The 24,364-nt window shown below is 43.2% G+C and overlaps 1 protein-coding gene across 1 annotated transcript; it reads left to right on the top strand.

Annotated features, from left to right (window-relative positions):
• The first annotated feature begins 1,118 nt into the window (after positions 1 to 1,118).
• Positions 1,119 to 23,582, top strand: LOC122758348 (matrix metalloproteinase-17-like). The gene is made up of 7 exons (XM_044012464.1): positions 1,119 to 1,686; positions 8,834 to 9,010; positions 10,424 to 10,526; positions 13,078 to 13,160; positions 14,330 to 14,482; positions 14,590 to 14,847; positions 21,643 to 23,582. Exons 1-7 carry the CDS (start codon positions 1,458 to 1,460, stop codon positions 21,966 to 21,968), a joined length of 1,329 nt encoding a protein of 442 aa, XP_043868399.1. The 5' UTR covers positions 1,119 to 1,457; the 3' UTR covers positions 21,969 to 23,582.
• Positions 23,583 to 24,364: the final 782 nt, after the last annotated feature.

Below are 24,364 nucleotides of genomic sequence, written 5' to 3'. Positions count from 1 at the left end.
ACAATGACACATAAAAGAGCACAAACTCCAGGAGAGGAAATCACAATCGCTGCTAGAATGGAATTCGAGTGGAGCGCTCGTCTACTACAGACAGAGCTGCCAGCGTGTGTGTGTGTGTGTGTATACACAAGAAAGAAAGTGAGTTATTTTTTTTAAAGCAGTTGTACACTATTACAAACCTAATTATGGGTTCTGCCCATAGACCTTCATGGAATTAGTGTCAGTATTTTCAAACGACACTTTTTAAAGGCGACATAGACCGGAAGCTCCAAATAACGCTGTTTTTGTGTGTGTATCTGCGTCATTACCTCGTTTATGAAGCCCTAAAGTTTCAGAACAATCAGTTGAGCTAACGCTGAGTAAATAGGGTTTTATTGTTTTCCTGGGCTCTGCGAAGCGGATCGGCACTTCCGTAATTTGATGTCGTCATCAGAAATCCTCACCACTCCTCTCACCACCGTAGCGTCTCCTGGTGCGGGCACTAGTCCGGGCACATCCGGTTGCGTACATTCAACCGCAGAAGAAGAAGAACTACTCTCGTTGTAGCTGCTGAGATGCAGAGCATCCACCGTGCCAGAGGGGGAGCTGTGTATCTGAGAGCTGGCCTATCTATTACGTCACTTCCAGGTACCTGGCCAATCACAGGACAGTAGGTAAGCTCTCGTTGGCTGGCCAATCACAACACAGTCCACGTTCTGGGGGTGTGGTTTTGGTCTGAAACAGCGCGGCTGACGAGAGCGTCAGTGAGGAGATATTTTGATCGGCTCGTTTGCAGCGATTAGGAGGTTTTTAACCATGAAAACAAGTTAATATATATAAGTAGACCTCCATAACTAACATATATGTGTGATACAAGCATTCTATGTCACCTTTAAAAAGCAAATAAAATATCGATTTAATCATTCAAAAATATCGTATTTTATTGTTTGAAAATACTCTTCTTCTTTGCGTTCCGTGATTTTGTTTTTTCCGCCATGGTTTGTGGGCGGGCCTTAGGAAGCAGGCCTTGCTGATTGGCTACTGAGTTTTGGAGTGACAGCTCAATGGACTGGGAGTGCGTCTGGAACTCGTTCCCCGTTGACATCCGACAAAATAATTTGTCTGTAAGTATCTAACGTTTATAAACTGACACACGTTGGACACTTCTGAATTATTTTGTCGGATGTCGACAGGGAAAACTTGGGGAGCGAGTTCCAGATGGACGATGAATGATTAAATCGATATTTAGTTTGCTTCTTAAAAAGTGTTGTTTTCTCCGTTAATGCTAATTCCATAGACCCTCGCATACTGGACTTTCATGAGATGTGTAGGTACAGAGGACAATTTAAATATGTACATAGAATTTAAGATGGTTTTATACCAATAATAGTTTCTTTCTCTTTTCTTTGTGTTCCTTCAGAGTGAGAACCTTCCCTAAGGATTCAGCCTTGCTGGGCAGGGACACCGTCCGGGCCCTCATGTACTACGCCTTGAAGGTCTGGAGCGACATCGCGCCCCTCAACTTCCACGAGGTGGCCGGCAGCGATGCGGACATTCAGATCGACTTCACCAAGGCCGACCACGATGACGGATACCCCTTCGATGGGCCCGGCGGCACCGTGGCACACGCGTTCTTTCCCGGCGAGAGGTTCACAGCCGGAGATACACACTTTGATGACGACGAGGCGTGGACCTTCAGATCACCAGGTGAATGCACAAGCGCTTGAATACGCATGTATCGCATTCATTAGTGGGAGAAGTTAGAAAATGGAAGAGGGAACGTGGATATTCTGGGAAGCTTGTCTCCAAAAATGTCTCCGAATCTCTCCGCGCCGTAAGAAGCTGCAACGCTGCAAAGGCAGGAGATTTAAACCGTCACTGTCAAGCAAAATGAAAGAGCGCCTCCACACTGTTTGAACCCCTTCCGCTTGCAATGGTTTCTGCATCTGAAAACTAGAACGCTGACTGCTTTTTTTGAGGGGGGGGGGAGCCACGCTGCGCCTCTCTACCTTTTATTCATGCTCCAGATTCAGTGATTAATAATGAATGCGTTAGAACAATCAATGTAACATGGCTTCAGGTACAGGACACAGTGGGGGATAAAGCAGTGGTAATTAAGCAGGCATAAAAGTTGTCATTTCATTTTCCTCTTAGCAAACAATCACTTCAAATATCATGTTTCTTTTAGCGATTCATGAAAGAAGCGGAATTTTGCTTATGTGATGGTCTCACCTGATGGATACACTTTCATCACAATTAGTCTCTTAATGTTTCTCAACAGACGGCAAAGAATAAGAGCGAGAGAAAAGCACAACTTTACGAGGTATTCTTACCTGACAGCGAAATGTCTCCTTTGATTCGTGGCAATGAGTGAGAGTAATATGTCTCTTCAAGGCCTCAAAGCTACACTAATCCACGAGGTCAGCTAACAGCTGCTCCTATGGCAATCGATAGAAGAGTGATTTGGACACAATGACACAGGGATGAGATTCACAGAGTTGTGGGCACACGGAAATAGCAGTCTGTCTAGTGAAGAGGAGGTGGAAAGTCGCCTCGTCAAGCAAGTGAGCTTTTAATGTACTCCGGTCTTTCCATTTTGTAAGTCTTTTTTTTCTTACTTTGCGCTGCACTTACAGAGACATATTTCTCTATGTTGTCTTTATTTCTTGGCAGCCGTAGTTAGCACGTTGAAATCTTTGACACAGTTGTCTCCTGAAATGTCATATGGCTCAGAATGAATTAAGTTAGAGGATTAAGACGGATAGCGCTGGGACTTCACAACACGCCGGCTCTCAGATTGAATCCAGTTCGATCGTGGAGATCAGGGGCGCAAACTGATTTTTCTGCCATTTAACAAAAAACGTGGGAGACCCACAGACACAACGCACTTTGTCAACGATTTTCAGTGTTTTAATCCTGAGAAAGCGCGGATCCAGACTCCAGACACTGGACCACACGCTTTCAGGGAGGAGTGTCCAGGGGATTCCAGGGATTTGGGATCTCACAGAAACCCCCCCTTGTGATTTAACTGTCTGTGTCATCAGTTCGTAGCTGTTTTGTATGCAATGTGTTGTGCGGAGAAATGCAAAAAAATACGGATGAATTCATGGCTGAGAAGATGGAATTAACTTGGTTTATACTAGTTACGGTCGTAAACAAGTACGTAACATCCGTTTCCCGTCAACTCACTCTCATTGGATATCTTGAGGTTTTGCTCATGCTCCAATCGCTGTTCAGACATAAATCTATCATCCATCCATCCATCCATCTTCTACCGCTTTGTCCTCCACATGAGGGTTCAATCTCAGCTGACATAGGGCAATAGGTGGGGTACATCCTGGACAGTTCGCCAATTCATCGCAGGGCCACAAAGAGACAAAGCATTCAATCTGACACTCACACCTATGGTCAAGTGTCCGATTTACCTAATCACATGGGGAGAACATGCAAACTCCAGGTAGAATTGCACTTAGTAAATGTAAAACTTATGATTTGAAATCGGGAAGACTCTGATGCCTCCGATGACGTTAAAACCGCGTGTGTTAATCCCTCACACTACAGGATAATTTGGCCAAAAATCTGTTTAAATCAACCTAAAATCAATAGACACACGATTGTCGGAAGGGCCAGATCGGGACCTAAATCTGTCCAAATGTCCTCTCGTGTGGTATAGCGATATCTTGAAAAAATATGTTCCACTTACAGATCACAAACCATTCACTCTCCTGCACCAAATTCCATAAAGAAAATCTGCATTTTTAGCCTGTGGGAACACAGGAGCTGTCGATCTCCGCTGATGCTTTGGTAGGTTTGTGTGGCTTAGGCAAATCTGGACACACACCGAAATCACAAAATGACATGATTTGAACTCGCTGACAGGCAGCAGTGGATTAGCAACTGCTTTGTGGCTGTAATTTAAAATCGTAGATTTTCTCCACGGACTTTGGTGCGGGAGAGTAAGAGGAAACTTAACTCTCCCTTTAATAAACAATGCTGTTGAGTATGAAAGGTCCTCCTCCTCTCCTCAATAAGCGCTTGTAGCAGCAGAGTGTGCTATGATGAAGTTTGGACACGCGTTTGAAGCCCGGTTATAGCTGTCGACCACAGCTCGGTCCACTTCAGTGAGACCTCTCCACAGTCCAGTGTGAGGACATGATGCCTTAATACCGCACTCGTTCACTGCATTAACGGCACAGATGGGAGTTTGATTAATGGGAGCAGGGAAGAGGAGGGAGGGAGGGAGGAGTCGGAGGCGTTTCCTTTATTTATCGACGGCAATCTATTTCTGTCTTTTGAACAACGCTAACACAGACTATAGTTGATTTAAGTGGAGAAATAGAACAAAGAAAACCTGATTCTCCTCATAAATTCTTCAGCGGCGCGGTGGCAGACAGCCATAGGGTTAAAACACAGCGCTTTGACTGAGAGTGAAAGGTTCCTGGCTGTGAATCCTCTTCCCCCTCGTTAGATGTTTCTGCTTCCGAGGCTTCTTTCTTGAGCAGTGAGATGTATACCGAAATAAAACACATTTGACTTTTGCGCTTTGGCTGTGCCTAAATAACCCCTTCTGTTTCTTTCCCACGGCCAATCAGTGTCAACAAAAACAAGGCCACGCTGTTTAGCGGTGTTTTGATTTGCAATCTTTCTGACACTCATACTGTTTCTGACCGTCTTCCCCAACGTGTTTCGCAATCTGGAACTCACCTCTGGGTCCAAACGCTGCTTTACTAATTGTGGAATTTCAACTTTCTTTTGACTAAAGCAGGAGTCTCAAGGTCAAATGACCTGGGGGCCACTGAGCACTGAGTCTGATCAGGAGGGGCCCGGTCTATTTCCCAACTTTTTATGTCAAACATATTGCAATAGCAATATTTTTGATGATATTTCACATGGAACAATCTATATAACTGAAAAATAAAAATGTATTCATGGTGTAAAGTTAATCTTCATGCAGAAATAAATGCAAATTCTAACTTGGTATGAAGTGGTGGGCCACAGGAAATCAACTGGATGTGGCCGCATGTGGCCCACAGGCCGCAAGTTTGAAACCCCTGGACTAAAGCACCAGAAATCATAATTGCAGTAGATGGTACTTTATTTCTCAGTATCACAAATGCAGTTTTGATCAGATTTATACTCTTTATTTGACATGAATCTGATTCTGATAAAGTTGCTACGACACTTTTTATTTGCTTAATTCACCACAAGCAAGCAACAATGCTGTATCTGGAGCCTGAGTTATGTTTTTATTTAGCTTTACATGAAAACGATTACCTGCTGCGAACATAAATGGTGATGCTGATGATTGAGGTAAGCCCACTGCAGGCCATGAAACCTTTAAAAAAACGACTTATTAAATGAACTTTAAATTGAACAATTAACACACACTACTGACGCAGACCAAAGTCAAAGAAGGAGAAGTTGTGTTCAAATGCGCAGAAAAACAGGTGAAAGGGGACAGTTACGACGTCTAATTCAACCAACCGATTTGGCACGGAGGATTCTGTTTATGTATTTATTTATTTATTCATTGATTTATTGATTGATTGATTGGTTGGCCAAAGAGATTAAGATCAGTAAACTGCAGGACAGATAGTCCAAAGATAAGAGCGTCATCCATCTGTTGTGTCCTTGTTCTGCCATAGAGACTTTTGGGAAAAAGCTTTCACGTCACATGACTTTTTCTACAAAAAAGAAAGTAAGAAAAGAAAAGTGGCGGAATTACAGACATTTTCGGCAGCAGGCTGTTACTCAAATTTCTGTGGACGTCACATAAAAAAAGCTCCTGCAATAATAATAATAATTTGAACTTCATTATAGAGTCGAAAGCTTTTGTCTGGACAGAGATCAATTTCATCTCAAATTAAATTCACCCACGTCGACGTAGCCACAGTGGCGGCATTAAAACACTGACAGAAAAACACAGGGCTAATGTTTTGTTGAGTAGTGCGGCAGAAAGTATAAATTTTAATGGCTTCATCCTCTGATGAATGAAATCCATGAAATGAAAAGACAATGAATGTGCCGTCCCAGGCCTTGGTATCACCTGCTTTTAAAAAAACAATCATTAACCTCAAATATTATAATGGAAATATGGAGTTGAGAGTGACTACAGCGCAGAGTGCCGCGCGGTCACAGCACTACAGGGACACATCAAACGAGAAGCATAGCCCTCGGCGAGAAGCGCTTCCACTTCTTTTCATCAACGCTGTCCTTATTAAACTTTTAACCAAACGCTACAGGCAGTGTTTGTAGCAATCTGGATTCATCGTGTAAAAAGGAGCCCCTTAGTTTGCTGTGCTTCAGAATAACAGATTTTTTTTTATTTCTTTTTAATACAGTTTAGTCGTCGTATATGTGTCACCGATCGCGCCCTCTGCGCTGCAGTGATGTCAAATGGTTGATAAATTATTATTTTTGGATTCTTGTGCCATACGCCCAGTCTCGGTTATTTAGAGACGCAGACCGGCAATCCAGAGTAGAACATAAGTTACAAATATTATTAAACAAATAAACCTTTCTGACATTTTCCTCCAGGCTTTTCGACTCATGGGTAGTAAACTTTCAGACAAATCTCAAACAACCATATCATGCTGTCTGCATCGGTGCGCCATGGCATTCAGTCAAGGTCTACTTAGCCTGTCTCAATTTCACTTAATTCATGTAATCCAGACAAAATATACATATATATATTTATTTATTTATTTATTTATTTTTAAATTTGCCAACCTTGAGGGCAAAGTGAAGGATTCCTGTTCTTAGCTGAGCAAATTAAGACCTCTGACTTCTAAATAAGTTGCCTTTAACACTTAGTCCCATAGTAAATTGCTGTGGGAATAATACTGAACTCCTTATATGGACATCCTGGGGGGCGTGTGTGTGTTTATAGGTCACATATTCAGGCTTTAAAAAATGTGTTTATTTCATCTTCTTATGTGTTTTAGATCGCGTTGTTAGGAGTGATCTAAAATAGCAATAACTGTGCAGAAGTCACAAAATTAGACCGTATTTTTCGTCTTTTTGTTCATAAAAACAAGCCGACTTTGAACTGTGACATATTTCCAAATGTTATTCGAATAGCCTCTGTATATATTGTACGTTTATATATAGTAATGGAAAAAAAGCAGCCAAAACGCTCTGTGTTCTGCGAGTTAAGACCTCTGACTTCTAAATAAGAAGCACGGCAATTCTGCTTGCTTTTAAATATACTATAAAATAACCTCCCCAAAAAGGCTGTAATCTCGTTTGTCTAACGAGAATTGTGTCATTTATTCCAAAGGAAAATCTTGTTCAGACATTTTAAGCAACATATTCCACAGTTGACCCGGGAATCCAGCCATATTCTCTACGGAATCTGCTATTTCACACTGTCTCTTTCTGCCATAGGTGTCTCAGTCGATCGCTCAGCTCCAACTGGCATTAGGATTTTTTGATTTTTCAGGTCAACCCTCGCACGGACCGTAAAATACAATGACACGGTGCCTACTTAGTTCGGAACCCTTGTTCTCTCTCACCCTCAATCCCTCATCCTTTTGATCCACCCTTCCTCCCTGCGCCGTGTGCGCCGGCACAGATTAGAGTTGGCACTTGACTTTGCGAGTGTCCCAGGAGTTTGTGAGCACAAGTGTGCGTCTCAGATTGTCCCTTTGTCTTTCCGAGGTGCACAATGCTGAGATGTTCCAGAGTCCGGGCTAACGTGAGGTTAACAGTAGGCAGTCTTGAGCCTAGCCACCCAGGAACTCTAAGCCAGCTTGGCTTGACACACCAGCACTCCCATTTTTTTTGTTTTTTATTTATTTTTTTTTTGCAAATCCAAATCTCCAAGCCAGGGGTTTTGTTTTGCTTCACAGCGCCAGACAAGGAGTTTTGGAGGCTTTTCCTTTTCTTTCTTAGCCGAAACATCGAGGGGGAATGTGCTTTAACAGCCTGCAGCCTCTTAAGGTGTTTTTTTTTCTTTCCCCCCCTCTCTGCGCTCAGGTTGTGATTGGCAGCCCAAGGACTCAGGCAGCATTACCGTAGTTATCTCACCACACCACATGCCTAACAGCACTCACAGCCACCAGAGCCGTCTGTCATGCCTCTTAACTTACAACGTACAGGGTTCACTCATACAGGAAAGGATAAACATGCAAATGGGGGTCGCGCACGTCTGACACGAGTCGCAAACGTTAAGCGGCGAAGGTGATCTGTCTGTCTGTCTGTCTGTCTGTCTGTCTGTCAGAGCTGAGAGAGCTTAACGCTTAGACTGGCAGCGTTTGCTCGTAAATATGAAACGGGATAATGTCGTGTCACGTTGGAAAATTGAATTACCTTGTTGTTTACTAAAAGGATTGGAGGTTTATTTTTGTTTGAAAGTGAAGAGTGAGGGGGAGGAGCTGCTCTGAGGATTGAGCCATTTATTCCAGTACCTGTTTCAAGCTTGAATTTATGAGTATACAAAACCTTCATAGACAGAAATTGGTGCACAGCTGATATTCAGCATACATTCAGAAATATTCTCTGTTGATATTTGAGGTTAAACACACACACATCCTGTTTTCTGCACGTTGTTTCCTCTTGAGAAAGCACCTGGAGAGCACAGTCCTCCACCAAGGCCACTCACCTCTCCCCATTCTGTTTCCGAATCACCAGCACAAAATGTAAAATGTCTTCCTGTCTACCTTCGTCAGAAAATCCCATCCAAATATGTCCTTAACTTTTTTTGAGTTGTTCACAAACGGAGAAACATAACCTCACTGTAAATGCCTGATTCTGGCCCTTTAACTAGCATTTATATAGCCTATAAGTTATAGGAAACACACGATATCGCTGTTGGTCCGTTCAAATGTTCTCCTTCCGTCTTTCTCTCCTTCAGACTCCCACGGGATGGACCTGTTTGCGGTTGCAGTCCACGAGTTCGGTCACGCCATTGGCCTGGTCCACACTTCGGCTATAGAGTCCATCATGAGACCGTACTACCAGGGTCCGGTAGGAGACCCTCTGAAGTACGACCTGCCCTATGAAGACAAGGTCCGCGTGTGGCAGCTCTACGGTACGAGGGAACGCCGATCCACCGCTGTGTGTGTGTGTGTGTGTGTGTGTGTGTTTACTCCTAAAACATGAGTAGCGTTAATGGATCCTCATTATTTTATGTGACGCGTTTCCATCATAGATATTTCAATACCCAACCCCTGCTTGTTGGTTTCCACACACTGATGCTTTGGTGTTGTCATGTTTCAGGAGGATGTTTTAGGTTGCCTGTGTCCACAGCGCCCTCTGCTGGATCACACTTTAACCCTTCTGTTACCGCTTGGCATGCGTACTTCTCTTTATCGTAACTCCTAGACTGTTTTTGACAATTCGAAAACTACGGACTGGCGATCTGTCCGGGGTATGACTTTCGCCTTTCGCCCTATGTCAGCTGAGATTGGCACAGCATCCCCCTGCGACCCTCATGTGGAGGATAAAGCAGTAGAAGATGGATGGATGGATACCGGACAGCAGAGAATTAGAGCTTTGCGCCCATACACTTGTCATTACGGTAGCCCTTACACATTTGTGACATCCGCTTCTCAGTACTGTAATTCCTAAACTGGTGGAATAACTGCCAGATATCAAAAGTGAGAGTTATCTTGGAAAAAGGGGGCAGAAAGAAGCACTCACTCATTCATTGAACACTTTTGACAATTCTACAGCCATAAAATGCTGTAGAAAAGCTCCCTTACTTGTCTGCTGCACTTCTAGGCTGTTTTATTTCAAACTTTTTAAGGTTTGGGTAGTTTGAACATGTGGACCGCACCTCACCAATGTCTGCTATAGCGAGAAGAAAGAAGGGTAGAAAAATGAGGAAGCAGGGGGGATGAATTCATCTAAACTGCTGTTCCGTGGTACAATAAAATGAATACATTATATTGTAATGCCAATAAAAAAAAGCATCCCAACACTCACACAATAGCAGACTGTTTCACTTTCACACCTTAACTCAGAGGGTCAAAAAATCGAGTTGGAATACATTTTTGCATTGTTTAATTTAACAACTTTCTAGACAGGTTTTCCAGCCTTCAGAGGCTTAATTCCTGGATTTTCCAAACCAGATAAAAGCTTCCAGGTACTCCACATATCCGTGTCCCCAGCTACGTTTGACAGTTGAACTGCTGCTAGTGGATCCAGATGTGTTTCTCGACCAAATGAGATTTATAACTGCTTGATTCATGCCCGAGCCAAAAAAAAACTAAATCAGCTGAACGTCTGATTAATAGCTTGTTTGATTCTAACAATGAGATCATGGAAAAAGGCCCAGTGTTTTTTTTTGTCTCCAGATTGCGCAGTCCCCAAGAATCTTTACATCCGAGAAGCTATAGTCGGAGGGCGCGCCGTGTTTTCTTGATAAATAATGTATGCAATCAATTATCTCCTGTCTTTAAACGCTCATTTGATCTATAACCACTTATCCTCCCTGCCACAGGTGTCAGAGACACGGTGTCGCACACCAATCGACCGCTGAACCCGTCGCAGACCGCCGAGCCTCCGGTCCTGCTGGACCTTCCTGAGAACAGGTCGACTCTCATGTGAGTAAAAGTGACGGGGGTTGTTGTTGTTGTTGTTTGTTTGGTTGTTTTTTTTAAGTGCAGCTCTTCTGGTCAAGCACTTGAATTGATCCACTTCAAACTCTTTGTCAATGAAGTTGAATCTCCTCTCAAACACAGAGATACCCTTGCTTTATTAGAAGTCCCCACGGATGTGTCTTTCCTCTACTTTTGTAAAGAGTCTGTCCTTTCATACTTGGCACACCTGCTCAGTTGCTTGGTGACGCATGCACTACTGTGCAAAAGCTTTGTTTTTATTATGTCACAACATGTGTATGCAATGCGTAAAGGTTTTACCAATAATTAGAGTAGCATTTAACGGTTGATGTTGCATTACTTGCACAGTTTGTCTATGTTTGTGTTGATTTTTCGAGATAATTAACAGTTTCCCTCTCGTCCCCACAGTCGGCAGTCACCGCTGTAGAGGAACAAAAGAATATGATATAAAATATCTAATAAAAATTTGATTTAAAAGCCCCGTTCGCCTCGGGAGCATGACTGCGCTCCGTCACGGCAGTGTGCTGGTGCTTAGAGCAAATGGATCAACACAATAACTAGTTTTTTTACTGTATCTCCTGGCCACCTAAAAATTTCATGACCATCTGGATATGAACTTATCATTCAGCCCCGGGTTAGACATCGAGGCATATAATGCAATAGTGGAAATGATCACAAATAGTCGAGGCAGCGGAGTGGATATGTGGAGATGGATAGTTTGGCTGTGGAGACGAGATTAAGGCAGGATCCCCGCGGGGTCGGCTCTCCGTGGACCAATAAAAAGCGGTCCTGTTGTCAGTTTGGCACAACTGAGGACGCGGCTATTAGAGGTTTTGATGGTGCGTTTTTGTTGTCCGAGGAGAAACCCACGGTTTCACAGTGATGTGATTATAACGCATTGCTATTTTTCAGCACTACCATGAAGTGGATTACTTTGGAGAGCATTAGGTGCAATTCTTGCAATTTTCCTGCTGTTTGTTTACATTGTGCTGGAAAAAAACCAAAACAACCCTGTTAACTCACCGCTACTACATGAGTGTAAGTGACACATATATGTTGGACTCACTACAAAAAACAGGCTCAGTGTTTCATTTAGCAACAAGCACTAACAGTGTAGTTCCACAGCTGGTACTTACAAGCTATTTATTGATTCATCGAGTCATCGTTTGGTCCATAAAAGGTCAGAAAACGTTGAAAAATGCTCTCAAATGTTCTCAAAGGTGTTGTTTTGTCCACAAACCAAAATGATTCAGTTTTAATGATTTCCATATGGAGCAAAAGAACCACTAAATATTCACATTTAAGAAGCTGAATAACCAGAGAACTTGGTTTAATCATGAGAAAACCGTCAATCCAGAGGATTTTTCTTTTTTGCTCCATTCATCATTTTCTTCACTTTGCTTCTGTTGTTATTGGAGAAATACTCCACTAAAATCTCTGTTTTCAGAGGGAAACACTCGAAATGGGGTCTTTACGGTTAAAAAAAATGAACACTTGCATCCCAAAGAAAGATTATCGACATTAAAATCATCTGCTGCGGACTGCACTCTGTACTGTTTCCCTGTTGCAAAGATATCTCGCCCTGCACCAAACATCTGGAACAATCCAGCAGACCAAGCGTGAATGCAGAGCCGCGCAACAAGTCACTCGGGCTTCACGGCACACGAGCCCGAGAGTGAATTTCTGGGAGACGACCTGAATTCAGGAGTCTCTAATCTGCCGTTTCGCATGATTCGTCACAGCAGGACCCAACGCGGAATGACATCTTTATAGTTCTGCCTCGTTCTCGTTTAAACCTTCTTTCAGACTATCATCTCCTCTCCTGCGCCGCAGTTATGCAACCGCCGTGGACAGTCACGAAGTCCACAAAGGGGCAATCAAGGCAGTGTGCGGGGACTCTTTGTTTGCCTTTTAAGTGTGATGTGTATCCGTGGGGCAGCTTACATGCGGCGGGCTCAAAATGTGCTTCAAATTACACTTACAGCACTAACTGCTTGCTGACCCCCCACACATGCACTCACATGAACATGCAGAAGTCTATGCAACAGGCATGTTAATCCAGCTTAATCCTGCTAATGTGGCCTCGCATTTGCCCTCATTGCGCGTGTCCCACCGCCTCCGTCTGGGTCGCGCTGCGCGGGAAAAGCCACATTATGCCTCACAAGGGTCACGAATGCTGCCCACTAGGCAGCGGTGTTGTGTTAATGGAGCTGTGAATGGGGATCTTTGTTGATAAATACATGGGCCGGCGTGCTCGCGCTCACAGTGGTCGCCCTGTGGGGCTAATGGCTCGGTCATTGGCAGGCCGGCCACGTCCGTGCTTTAAATCACTTATTAGGCTCGGAGATAAATGCACTGGGGCACCTCACTGTGTCAGTTTGAGAGCTCCTCACCCTAATGTTTAGCCTATATAATTGACGGAAACACATGCACATGCGTCCGCACTTTAAGAACGCTCTGTGGGGGTTTGGGTTTTTTTTTGGTCGCTTTAACCACACACTCATCTCTTTCCCCGTCTCTGCTTCTCCCCTCGCAGGTTGGCACAGGACACGCCAGACAGATGCACCAGTCACTTTGATGCCGTGGCACAAATACGAGGGGAGGCGTTCTTTTTCAAAGGTATTTAACGTTTGGAGCTCACCCCACGCGGCATGGATCTGTGCCGCTGGTGCGCCCTTGGAATAATACACAATTCCTTATATGGACATCCTGGGCGTGTGTGTGTGTTTATGGATCACATCTTCAGGCTTTAAAAAAATTGTTTTTTTTGTCTTCTAATGTGTTATGATTCATTTTATATCACATCTTTTTATTTTTGTAGTTTTATTGTTTGATTGTTTATTTGTGTTGTGTTTATACTTCCTACAGTTTTTTATTGTTAGTTCTTAGGTCTGTTAGGTCACACGTTTTTACATTTTATTTGTTTTATTTACATCTGATGTACAGCGCTTTGTTTCAGCTGTCGTTATTTTAAAGTTGGATTGGATTGGACATATTTTTTTGTAGCGATACCTGTGCAGCAGTCACAAAATAGGCCAGCGTTCTTTTATTTTTGCTCATAAAAACGACTCAAGCCAACTTGGAATTGTGACGCCATTTCCAAATTTCACAAATTCAGTCCGACTTTTTTGAAAAACAATAATAACGTCATCAGATTGCCTATAGGTTGAGCTGAAAACAGCATGTAAGACACTCTGTATTGCCTCTGTATATACGTTATAAGTGTTCTAAGGGTTAACCCTAATGGGAGGAAATGAACAAGAGAGACTGACACATAGAAAGAGGTGATTGGAGGAAAGGTAAGGTGAAAGAGCAAGGGACAGTGATCAATATGGGCTCATACCACAGTATCACACAGTATATTCTGCAGTATCTACCCAAAATGTTCCTTTAGTGGCTCAATGTAGAATATCTGCTGAGTTTGACATTATAGCTTTGTTTTGGCTCATTGGTGAGTATGGTAATTAGAGTATATTTGTTAAGCTAAGGATCTTGCACCAGCCAAGCTGTGTTTAGAAAAAGATCTAACTGATAAATAATTTATATATGTATATATCTATCTATATATATATATATATATATACATATAAGCCTTGCTCAAACCCAGTCTTATTGCCAACTACGTGTGTTTAAAGATAGATAATTGTTGTTGATACCGTTCAACATGAATTTCAACTTTGATCCCAGGAGACGGTCAAAGGGGGCACGACTTGTAACGCGAGTATTTCTGTAATAAATGATACTGTGAAGAGTTCCATCGCTCTAACGTCTTCCCCTCTCTGTCACAGGGAAGTACTTTTGGCGACTCACTCGAGAGAAGCACTTGGTGTCTCTCCGTCCGGCTCAGATCCACCGTTTCTGGAGAGGCCTTCCACCCAATCTGGACAGTGTGGACGCTGTGTACGAGCGACCGGGGGACCACAAAATCGTGTTTTTTAAAGGTAAACATCGCAATATTGTGTTTTCTTATTTGTTTCATGTTGTTTGCTTTTTGTAAGTGGATGAATGTAGGCATGGTTTTCCATCATGTCCGCCGCTCCCTCCTCAGGTCTCAAGTACTGGGTTTTTAAAGACAACATCGTGGAAGAGGGCTACCCCCGTCCAATCAGTGACTTTGGTCTGCCCTTGGAAGACATAGACGCAGCTTTTGTTTGGCTGCACAACGACAAAACCTACTTCTTCAAGGACAACAGCTACTGGCGCTACGACGACCACCTGCGACACATGGACCTGGGCTACCCTAAGGACAGCTCGCTTTGGAAAGGGCTGCCACCTCAGCTGGACGACGCCATGAGGTGGTCGGATGGTGAGTTGTCTAAAATGCATGTTCTTCCTGTGTGTGTGTGTGTGTGTATTTTCTCTGGCTTTTATGTCCAAAAACATGCAGAGGTTAATTGGCGTGCACACACACATGTCAGCTGGGATTGGCCCCAGTGGCCCACGACCCTCATGTGGAGGATGTATGAGTAGAAAATTAATGAATAAATAAATATAACTGACAAATTGCTAAGTTTTTTGTTTTTTTTTTTTGTTAAAGCGCCGTTGTGTATTGTCTGATGCTAAAACACACAGAGGTAAAGGTTGAGGTGAGCCTCTGCAGTGAGTGACAGAGACACTGCTGTGAGGAAGACACGTCTTCTCCTGCCGCAGCAGCTTTGTCACACACACACACACACACACACACACACACACACACAGAGGCTGTCTGTCACAATGTCCGTCAAGACAATGAGGATTAGAAGTGTTTTTCAGCCAAGAGGGCAGGCAGTGACATCAGACTGTCCTTTCACTCCTCAGGTAAGTCTGCAGAGCTACAGCTCTAGGTCCATGTCCTCAGTCGTGAGCGCGGGAATGTCGCCACGGACACAAAATCAAAACTCTGCTCAACGGAGATTGTGACGGAGTAGCCCCTGCTCTTGCCGCTTCCACAATCATTAAAGATCCCATAGCCCGGAAGTGCCAATTAACGCTGCATTTTTGTATGTATCATTACCTGGTTTATGAAGCCCTAAAAGTCCATAACAACTGCTGAGAGCGCAGGTTTGGATTGTTTTCCTGAGCCCTACGAAGTGGAACGGCACTTCCGTTGACTAGTTACGTAACTGGTGAATTTCACCACTCCTCTAAACAGCAGCGGGCACTAGAGTCTGGGCACATCCGGTGACGTACTTTCAACCATAGAAGTTGTAGCTACTGAGCTCCGTACAACCGATACGCTCAGCAGCTACAACGAGAATAGTTCTTCTTCTATGGTTGAAAGTAGCAATATAAAGCAGGACACAGCACCAAACTTCACCTGAAGGAAGGAGCAGTGCCAACAATACGTATATAACTGTCTTTGTGTGCTTGTTTTGTCGTTTAGCATTAGCGATAGCCGGCTACAGGCTGTTTTGGTCATCGCTAGCAGTTCATCTGCCTTTCTGCGGGTGTGGTTTTAGTCTGAAACAGCGCGGCTGACAAGAGTGTCAGTGATGAGACATTTACATCGGCTCGTTTGTAGCGACTGGGACGTTTTTGACCATAAAAACACCTCCTTATCTCACATATAAGTGAGATTGGACCATGCTATGCTATGGCCGCTTTAACTTACTCCACTCTTCGTCCACACCGTCAGCCGTCCAAACATTCACTTAAATGACGTCAATGGCGGGACTCCTGTGTGTGATGTCACCCATTGTGTCGCTCCTCTTTAACTATCATCAGTATTGTTTGTCAGAAGGGAAGTATTGTGATCATTATTATTATAGCACTGGTTATTTTATAGACTCATCGTATCTGTGCTGATTTATGGTGGTTTCTGGATATTTTCTGTGTGAATGGGCATGTGGCCCATAGAGAGAGGGTCTACCACGTACAGGAGGTGTGTGGGAGTCAGTTGGAAGTTGGTTTGCGAGGAAAGGTAGTAACAGTTCTGTTGTTTCCCTGTTATTTTTGTACATGGACTTTTTGTATTTTTTCGCATTTACTTCACGACTGCACTCTGGGATTGAGCACAATAAATCACTGTAAAGCAGGAGAAGAACCCCGACAGAACAGAGACGCACACCGTGAGTCATGTGGAGGTGATAGGCTTGATATTTTATTTAAAAACAACACACTACAGCTTGAATCTTTATTATCTGCACCGATCGAGGGACAGTAAAAGTTAAATACAGTAATAAGCAGAAAGTTCCACATCAATGGAGAAGAAATAAAATTCATAAAGTCTCGTGTGGCTCTAACGGGAACTGTTAAATGTCAGCACAAATTTGTCATCACTCAGGTGATGTTAACTTTTATTAGAGAAACACTTTGCATTGTTGTGTTTAAGAAATGACAACACGTGCCGTACACTAACTGCACTTCCTCACAAAAACAGGCTCCTGCTGTAGTCGGTGTGGTGCACGCATACACAAAAGTGAGTTATGGGAATTTGCCTTCGGGGGCGGAAAGCTGCTCAAGTTTCCAGACAACAAACTTTTTAGATTACAGACAATAAGTCAGTGTACCAGAAAGAGGTTGTAAGACTTGCATCTCTGCTTGCCAACAAAAGCCTTGACCTTTACTCTGCGAACGCAGCAGTGAGCCGTGTTGGCTGTTATAAATCCACAAGCAAGTCTCGTCTTATTAATCCATGCTGCCCCGGCGAGCTCGCTGCAGTCAGTCAGATTCATGGAGGAGCGCGCCATTAGAAGAACACTAAGATGGCATGACATGACCACTAATCTAATTAAGGAGGTCCGAGACAAGATGTTCCTCTCGCATTGACCTCGGTGGAATCAATGCCTCGCAGTCGATCCCGATCTGGCTCCACCAGATCCGTCTTCTTATACGACGCAGAAGCAAGGTTTTGTCGTTGAACAGCACTCGGCCACTTTGCAACTGTTCTCCGTAAAAGACGAGAATAGCAGCAGAGGCAGGAAATTTCACTCTGTAATCTCAATATGTAGTGGCTCTCCCTGTCTCTCTTCATAAAGAATGTGTACCATAAATAAACCGGCTTTTAGGCTCACATGTGCTCGCTGTTAGACAGAGCTGTTAGACGATACGTGATGTTCAAATAATAATGTGTATAATATTAAAAAACTAGGAATAGTATGGCTTCTGCGTGCATACTTTTCATTACCATAACTCCTAGACCTATGTGATATCTAGAAAATTCAAAATCTACCGGAAAGCACCAGCGCGTCACACATTTGTGACGTCGGCTTCTCGGCACCGTACTTCCTTAAACGGTTGAATAACTGCCAGATATCGAAAGTTGAAGTTATCTTGGTGAAAAGGGGGCAAAAGCGCTCACTCATTGAAAATGTTTTTGGACAATTCTACAGCCATGAAATCAAAATAAATCCATGCAGCCTGGTCATAAGAGGGGTTAACTCAAGCTGCATTATTTGGTGTTTGGCAGTAGGTGGCGCAAAAGACCAAAACACCAAACCAGAGACGTAGAGTTTATAGCCTGCTGTTATAGCCATTGTTATCCATTGATGCTGCCAGTATTTCAATTTAACATGTCTCCTTAATCCATAATGACATACTATAACGTGGTCATGTTTTGACTTAAGATAAAAAATTACCTATAGTTCCTTTAAAGGTATAAATAAACTATAGTGCTTTGGTTGTAACCCCCTCATATGTTGTTCTAAACTTTAAAGTGAGGGAGTTTTTTTTATTGTCCTTAATAAGAGAAGAGGTTGTTGACATTTAATTTAACAGGTATTGTCATTGTTATGATGCTTAAGTAATATATAGTGTTGTTGACTCCTGGTCTTCAGTCTAATAGGTCATAAATTTGGTTTGACTTGACTAAGACAACAGAAAAAGCTGCTTATTTTCGTAAATAAGCTCATGTGTTGATCCAGATCTGAACTGTACATATGTTGTGATAATTGTGTTGCAAAATGATTATACCAGCTTGTTTCAGTCATTCCCTATGCATAGATCAGAGCCTCGGGAGGTGCAAGTGGAAGTTTGCCTCGGCTGTTTTTAAGCAATTACAGTAGGTGAAATGCTGAGGACACGTTTTCCCCCCAATTAAGATTAATAATGTTTACTTTACCTTGCATTGTTTTGGCAGCCTTTACTGAGCCAAAATGTCTCCAAGGAGAGCTCCCACCACTTGTCCAGACTGAGCTTTGATGAAGCACTCGTAGACGTTGTTGAAAAGTGGAACAAAAACAGCCAATTAGCAGGAGGCGCTCACTTCTAATTTCAGGTCGTTCTCAGTGGGAGTAAGCGACGTGACCTCGCGCTCACCTGCTGCGACTCCTGATGACGCTCTCGTTTCCCTGTTGGTGTTTAGGTCTGTGTTGTGTCTGAGCTTTTAATGTGTGTGTGTGTGCATGCATAATTAAGTTTATGTTAGGGTAAATGTAAGGCTTTTAACTGTGATAGTTAAGGTTAAGATGTTAGGTGACATGTTATGACAACAATTACCCTCATAGCTGTGTGTGTGTTCCTGTATTTGTGGCTTTGTGAGGATCAAAAAGTGATTTAACTTTACGGAGTGATGACATTTTGGCTGGTCCTCAGTTCTTTAAAGGGCTTTTTGAGGGTTAAGACCTGGTTTTATGGTTAAGGTTTAGGGTTAGGGGCTCGGCCAGGGGTCACACACAACGCAATTTGAGGCCGGACACTAATGAAGTGTCTTTTTACAAAACACATTATGAACAAACTAAGATTTCTTGAGGAAAAATGAGTGCAATTTCAACAATATTATGCCAAAGTTTACCATTTACACATGCATTAAGTCGATGAGGTTTCCTCACAATGAATGAAGTGCAAAGACTTTTGGGACATTTTGGGAAAGTGAGGACATTTTGGCTGGTCATCATGTTCTGTCACCCCTTAAAATTAATGGCCTTTTCAGGGTTAAAACCTGGTTTAAGGGTAATGATTAGGCATTTAGTCGTGATGGTTAAGGTAAGGGTAAGAAGTCTAGGGAATGCATTATATCTATGAAGGTCCTCACTTTGAATGAAGCACAAACATGTGTGTGTGTGTTCCAGGTATTACTGATGTTGTGGGGACCTAAATCTGTTTAGACCAGAGGTCTCAAAATCTGCGGCCTCCCACTCAATTCAATGTGGCCCACCACTTGTATGTTGTGTGTTAGAATGACTTAATTCAGTGTGGGGGTTTTTGTAATATATTAATTTTGCACCATATGAACCTTTATATTGTAAACTATACACAGAAACTTTTATTTTGAAATGCTGTAAAAACCACCACTCCTGAACAGGCCCCCGACTGGCCACACGAGGTACTCGCTGGAACCTCAGGTCATTTGAGTTATTTGAGATCCCTGGTTTAGACCAAAGTCCTCACAGTGTAAATGATTACATTTTAAGGTGAAGACATGCTGTACGGCCGGGATGAGGTTAGGGTTAGGCTAAGGTTTGATGAAGTCTCCAGGAAATGAATGTAAGTCAATGTAATATCCTCTGAAGTCATGGAAACCAGACTGTGTGTGTGTGTGTGTGAGAAAGAGAGAACAAGCCAAACACAAAAGAGACTGTCCAGACTCAAACTCTGCTTCTGTAGAAGACAAAAAAACACACGCCTGCATACACTGCATATTTGAACAACAAGTCAGAGTTTTCAGACGTGCGCAGCTTTTGCTCAGGGAAATGGAGCCACACCGAAGCTTTTATCTGCCTTCCGGCTGCCGAGGAAAGAAGAGAACACAGTGAAATACAGAGAGAGAGGAGGAGAGAGAGAGAGAGATGAGGTGTCAACCCGTGGTGCACAATGAGTGAGAAGAGTGAGTGTGAGTGCTGAGGACAGATACAGCAGAAGCCCCAGAGAAGTCACAGGTTTTAGAGATGGAGATGAATGATGATGAGGGGAGAGAATTGGCATGATAAGAAGAGTGCTGAGGGAGAGCAAAAATAGGTTTGAGGAAGAAGAAGCCGTACAGCATCAACAATAACCTTGTTCACGCAGCTCTGGGTTGCTGTAATTTCTAAATACTTCATTTGCTTCAGTCTTGTGCTTCTCTCCGTCTCCCTAAATGGCAGAGACAACTTTCTGCCTCGTGTGAGGTTTGTTTCTCTTTCATATCACAGATGAAACAGAAACAGCATCTTTCACCATCCACACTGATAATCGCTTCTGGAATAGAATCGATAGCAACTACAACAAATACAAGAATAAGGCCTTATTCACATGGAAAGCAAACTTTCCCCGTACAATCTTTTTTCTTTTTTGTTCTTAAAAAAACAGGAACCTTTCAGGAAATGTCTTCATAGACATGAATCGCCCCGAAATGACTGCAGTAAATATGTCGGGCCTGTATGTGGCGCTGTCACGCTGCCACAGAGCCTCAAAATGTACGTCTGGATTTTTTTTGTCGTTGCTTATTTTAACCAGATTTTGCATGTTCAATTTGACGTTTTTGTCTCAATGTGCAAAAACAGACCAAAAAAAACTATGTACAGGCCTTTTACCAGCTCTCTCCTCTCTGGTGACAAAAACGCTGATTTGCGGGCTTCCTGCAACAGCACGAGTCAAATCACCGTAATACCGCTTTGACGGGCAACTTCTCAGCTTTCAGAAACCGTTGGAATATTTCCGATAGCATAAACCGTCGCGTAATTACGGTAATGCAAACCTGTCTTCTACAATGGGTGTTAAAGGGTTAATTAATGTTGCTGATTTTTATTTACATGTTTACAGTCATGTGCATAGAGAAGCATGTGACATATAGGATTTTTGCATTATCTCTCCGATATCCAATCCAGTGATTTTGACCAGTGTCGGGCCGATACTGATACCGATACCGATACCGATATTGATACTGATATCGATACTGATACTGATACTGATACTGATATCGATATTGATACCGATACTGTTACCGATACTGATACTGATACTGATACCGATACCGATACTGATACTGACTGATACTGATTCCCATCCCTACTTAAATCATTACATAGCTGAAATGCACCCAAACAGTCCAAAGTCATGGTAGTTTCTTGCAGCCATGCTATGACGACCCCGCCCATGTTGAGGAGGTGATCTAGTAATGGAAAAGGACGCGTGCCGAGCCGTGTCATGCTCGCACTGTGTAGTGGAAAATGTTTCTTAACCCTCTCTCTTCTCTCTCCTCATAAAGGCTCGTCCTATTTCTTCAAGGGGAAGGAGTACTGGCGAGTGCCGGGCAGTGGCATGGAGGTGGAGGCAGGATACCCCCGCCTCATCGCTAAGGACTGGCTCCTGTGCGCCGAGATGCAGTCAGACTCTCCCGACGTAGAGCCCAAAAACACGGACACAAGAGTCAACGTGCACCATCACCCGGACCACGCGGAGAACGGCTTCGAGGTGTGCTCCTGCACCTCTGACTCCGCCTCTCCCTTGGGCGCCCGCCCCTCACCGTCTCCCGTGTGGCTGCTGCCGCCGCTCTGGACGCTCTTGCTGGCCCTCCACTCTGAACTGCTATGATACCAAAGCATGGGACGGAGATGTCATGGGGAGGGCCAGTGGTTACTTCATACAAACTTTCAAATTCTGTTCATATAAATATCAGTTGGTATGTTTTTTGCTGTTATTTATTTCACATGTCATCGAAAAGCACCTTGCAGTGTGGGTAGTGCATACAGTTGTCATGTCATTTACTCGGGTATCCCCGGCGGACGTCAGTACATTAAAGGTCCAATATGTAAGAATTAGTGAGATCTCATGGTGAGACTGCAGACAGGACGCTCACGCCTCCCTTTCACAAACACGTCAGGGAAACTACGGTGGCCTTCACATACCAGAAAGGATGGGGCCCTTGCCTAAAGTACACATAAAAGGCTTTTTTCTACAAAAACTAAATTAACAAAAACTAAATTATTTTTATTTTAAAGCAGTCGTACACTTATATAACATACATATGGGTAGAATATTACATTTCTGCCTCCTAATTCTTACACACTGGACTTTTAATACATTAGAAATGGAATGTTGAAAAGAAAGCTAATGTGCACTTTCAATACACTTTCAAACAGTGTTCTTATAGCACCATGTACAACTAATGGCATTGTGGGATGTAAGCAGACATTGGTTCAGGGTATATTTTGTATTTTAAAGGAATAGTTCTGTCTTGCTGGGAGTGTTGGTGAATCTGTATGATAAATACAAAGCAACAACCAGGAGCTAGTTCGCTTAGACCAACATAGATTCTCATGGTCTCCAGACTCTCGCCACATCCACACTATGTTCTCATTTGAAAACTCCAAGGCGCAGCGTTTTAGTCTGGACCTTTGCAGATTGTGACGCAGTTTCCTGTGTTCAGCTGTGAACATAAAAAGCTCCATTAACACGTATATTCATTCTCAGTTTTACTCAAGAACAGGAACCCTTGCTCCCACTTTACAACATTATACTTTCTGAAACTAAGCAAACTGCAGACGAGTAAATCAGCGTCCTGTGTGCACATGCTGAGCGTTGCTGAATGGTCTGGATACAGATTATATATATTTTGTTTTTGTTTGAAAACACACATTTCAAATGACGAATGAAAACATAGTATGGATGTAGTTTTAGGCCCAGGTCATACTTTCCGAATCTCCACTTTCACCGTCCACGTATTTATGCAAGGCCTATTTTTGAAGGACAAACATCAACAACACCTCCCAATTTGATTCCATGCTGACTTGTTTGGTACGTTTGCTCTCTTTACAGTCCTGTCTTCTTCGTTTCTTCTTCGTTTCTTTGCAATTCTTCGCATGAGTTTTGTTCAAACTCGTTGAGGATGCTCAAAAACATACAAAAGGGGGGGAACTCACTTGATTGGCAGTGGAATTTGACACGAGACTGACGCAGACCCTTATTTAGTATGAACTACATCGACACCTGGATCCACTTGTCGAAAACCCCCCCACCAAAGCTCAGCGTCCTTGGCGTTAGCACTCTCAGGGCCGATGGACTCGACAGTGTCGCCTCCACCCCGGGGTACATACCCCACACCACTTTTTTTCTCAGAATATTCTGACTTTTGTCTCGTAAAATGTAGAGTTTTCTTGAACAATTTTGACTTTTTTGCGACTTTTCTCCTAATATTCTGACTTTTTTTCTCGTAAAATTACAACTTTTTTAATATTACGACTTTATTCTCATAATGTTATGACCTGCTTCCACACTCGGAACCTTTAACCCTACCGTACACCGACTGGGTACCCAACTCTCAATGAAATCGCAGAGAGAGATTGCATTGTGTACACAGAGAGGAGAAAAAAAACATGTGACTTGTCGACTCTTCACACGAATTGTTGACTTGACAAATAGGCTTTTCTATTAATGCCCTAATACTTGGAACATGGAACAAGGAAAGTAAGACCTGGCCCTTATTGTGTCGCAAAGCTTACCAGATCCTGGACTTATTTCATATAACTTTCAGCGAGAATATCTATAAGCTTATTTCTTACCATGTCACACTATTGCTTTAAATAGCACCTGGCAAGCAGGGACTGTCTGCTCAGTAACTCTCTGCCTCCCAGCATTCAGCAGTGTCACTGGTTACAGAACAAGGGTATGACTGTGGTTTGGGGTTTGGGTCCATCAGTCAGAAACCAGTCTGACAGGAGGAGCTGCCTGTAAGACTCAAACCAGGGCAAAGAGTGATATTCCGAAATATAGATACTGTAGTTGGACAGGTTACTGACACCCGGGCATGTATCAAGTCAGACAGGTGAAAAGCACCCTGGGAAGCGGTGAAGCCTATATAGATATTTGGGTTAACAGATGAATGGGCCCCCATAGGGTGTGGAGACAGAGACGTATGAACGTCTTGCTGGGATGCCGACAGGTAGATGAATGGCGACCACAGCTGCAAACAGATGGACGGGTAAATACCA

This window comes from Solea senegalensis, linkage group LG21, assembly GCF_019176455.1.
Source record: "Solea senegalensis isolate Sse05_10M linkage group LG21, IFAPA_SoseM_1, whole genome shotgun sequence".
Lineage (NCBI taxonomy): Eukaryota > Metazoa > Chordata > Actinopteri > Pleuronectiformes > Soleidae > Solea > Solea senegalensis.
The sequence above is the reverse complement of the archived record's forward strand: the minus strand, read 5'-3'. Positions and strand labels throughout refer to the sequence as shown.

Bases quoted from the DNA above. Each gene is read 5' to 3' on its own strand.
- LOC122758348 (XM_044012464.1), top strand. From the start codon at position 1,458: ATGTACTACGCCTTGAAGGTCTGGAGCGACATCGCGCCCCTCAACTTC. The intron at 10,527-13,077 runs GTGAGTAAAAGT...CTCCCCTCGCAG, and splicing joins GAGAACAGGTCGACTCTCAT to GTTGGCACAGGACACGCCAG. The intron at 14,848-21,642 runs GTGAGTTGTCTA...CTCCTCATAAAG, and splicing joins CGCCATGAGGTGGTCGGATG to GCTCGTCCTATTTCTTCAAG.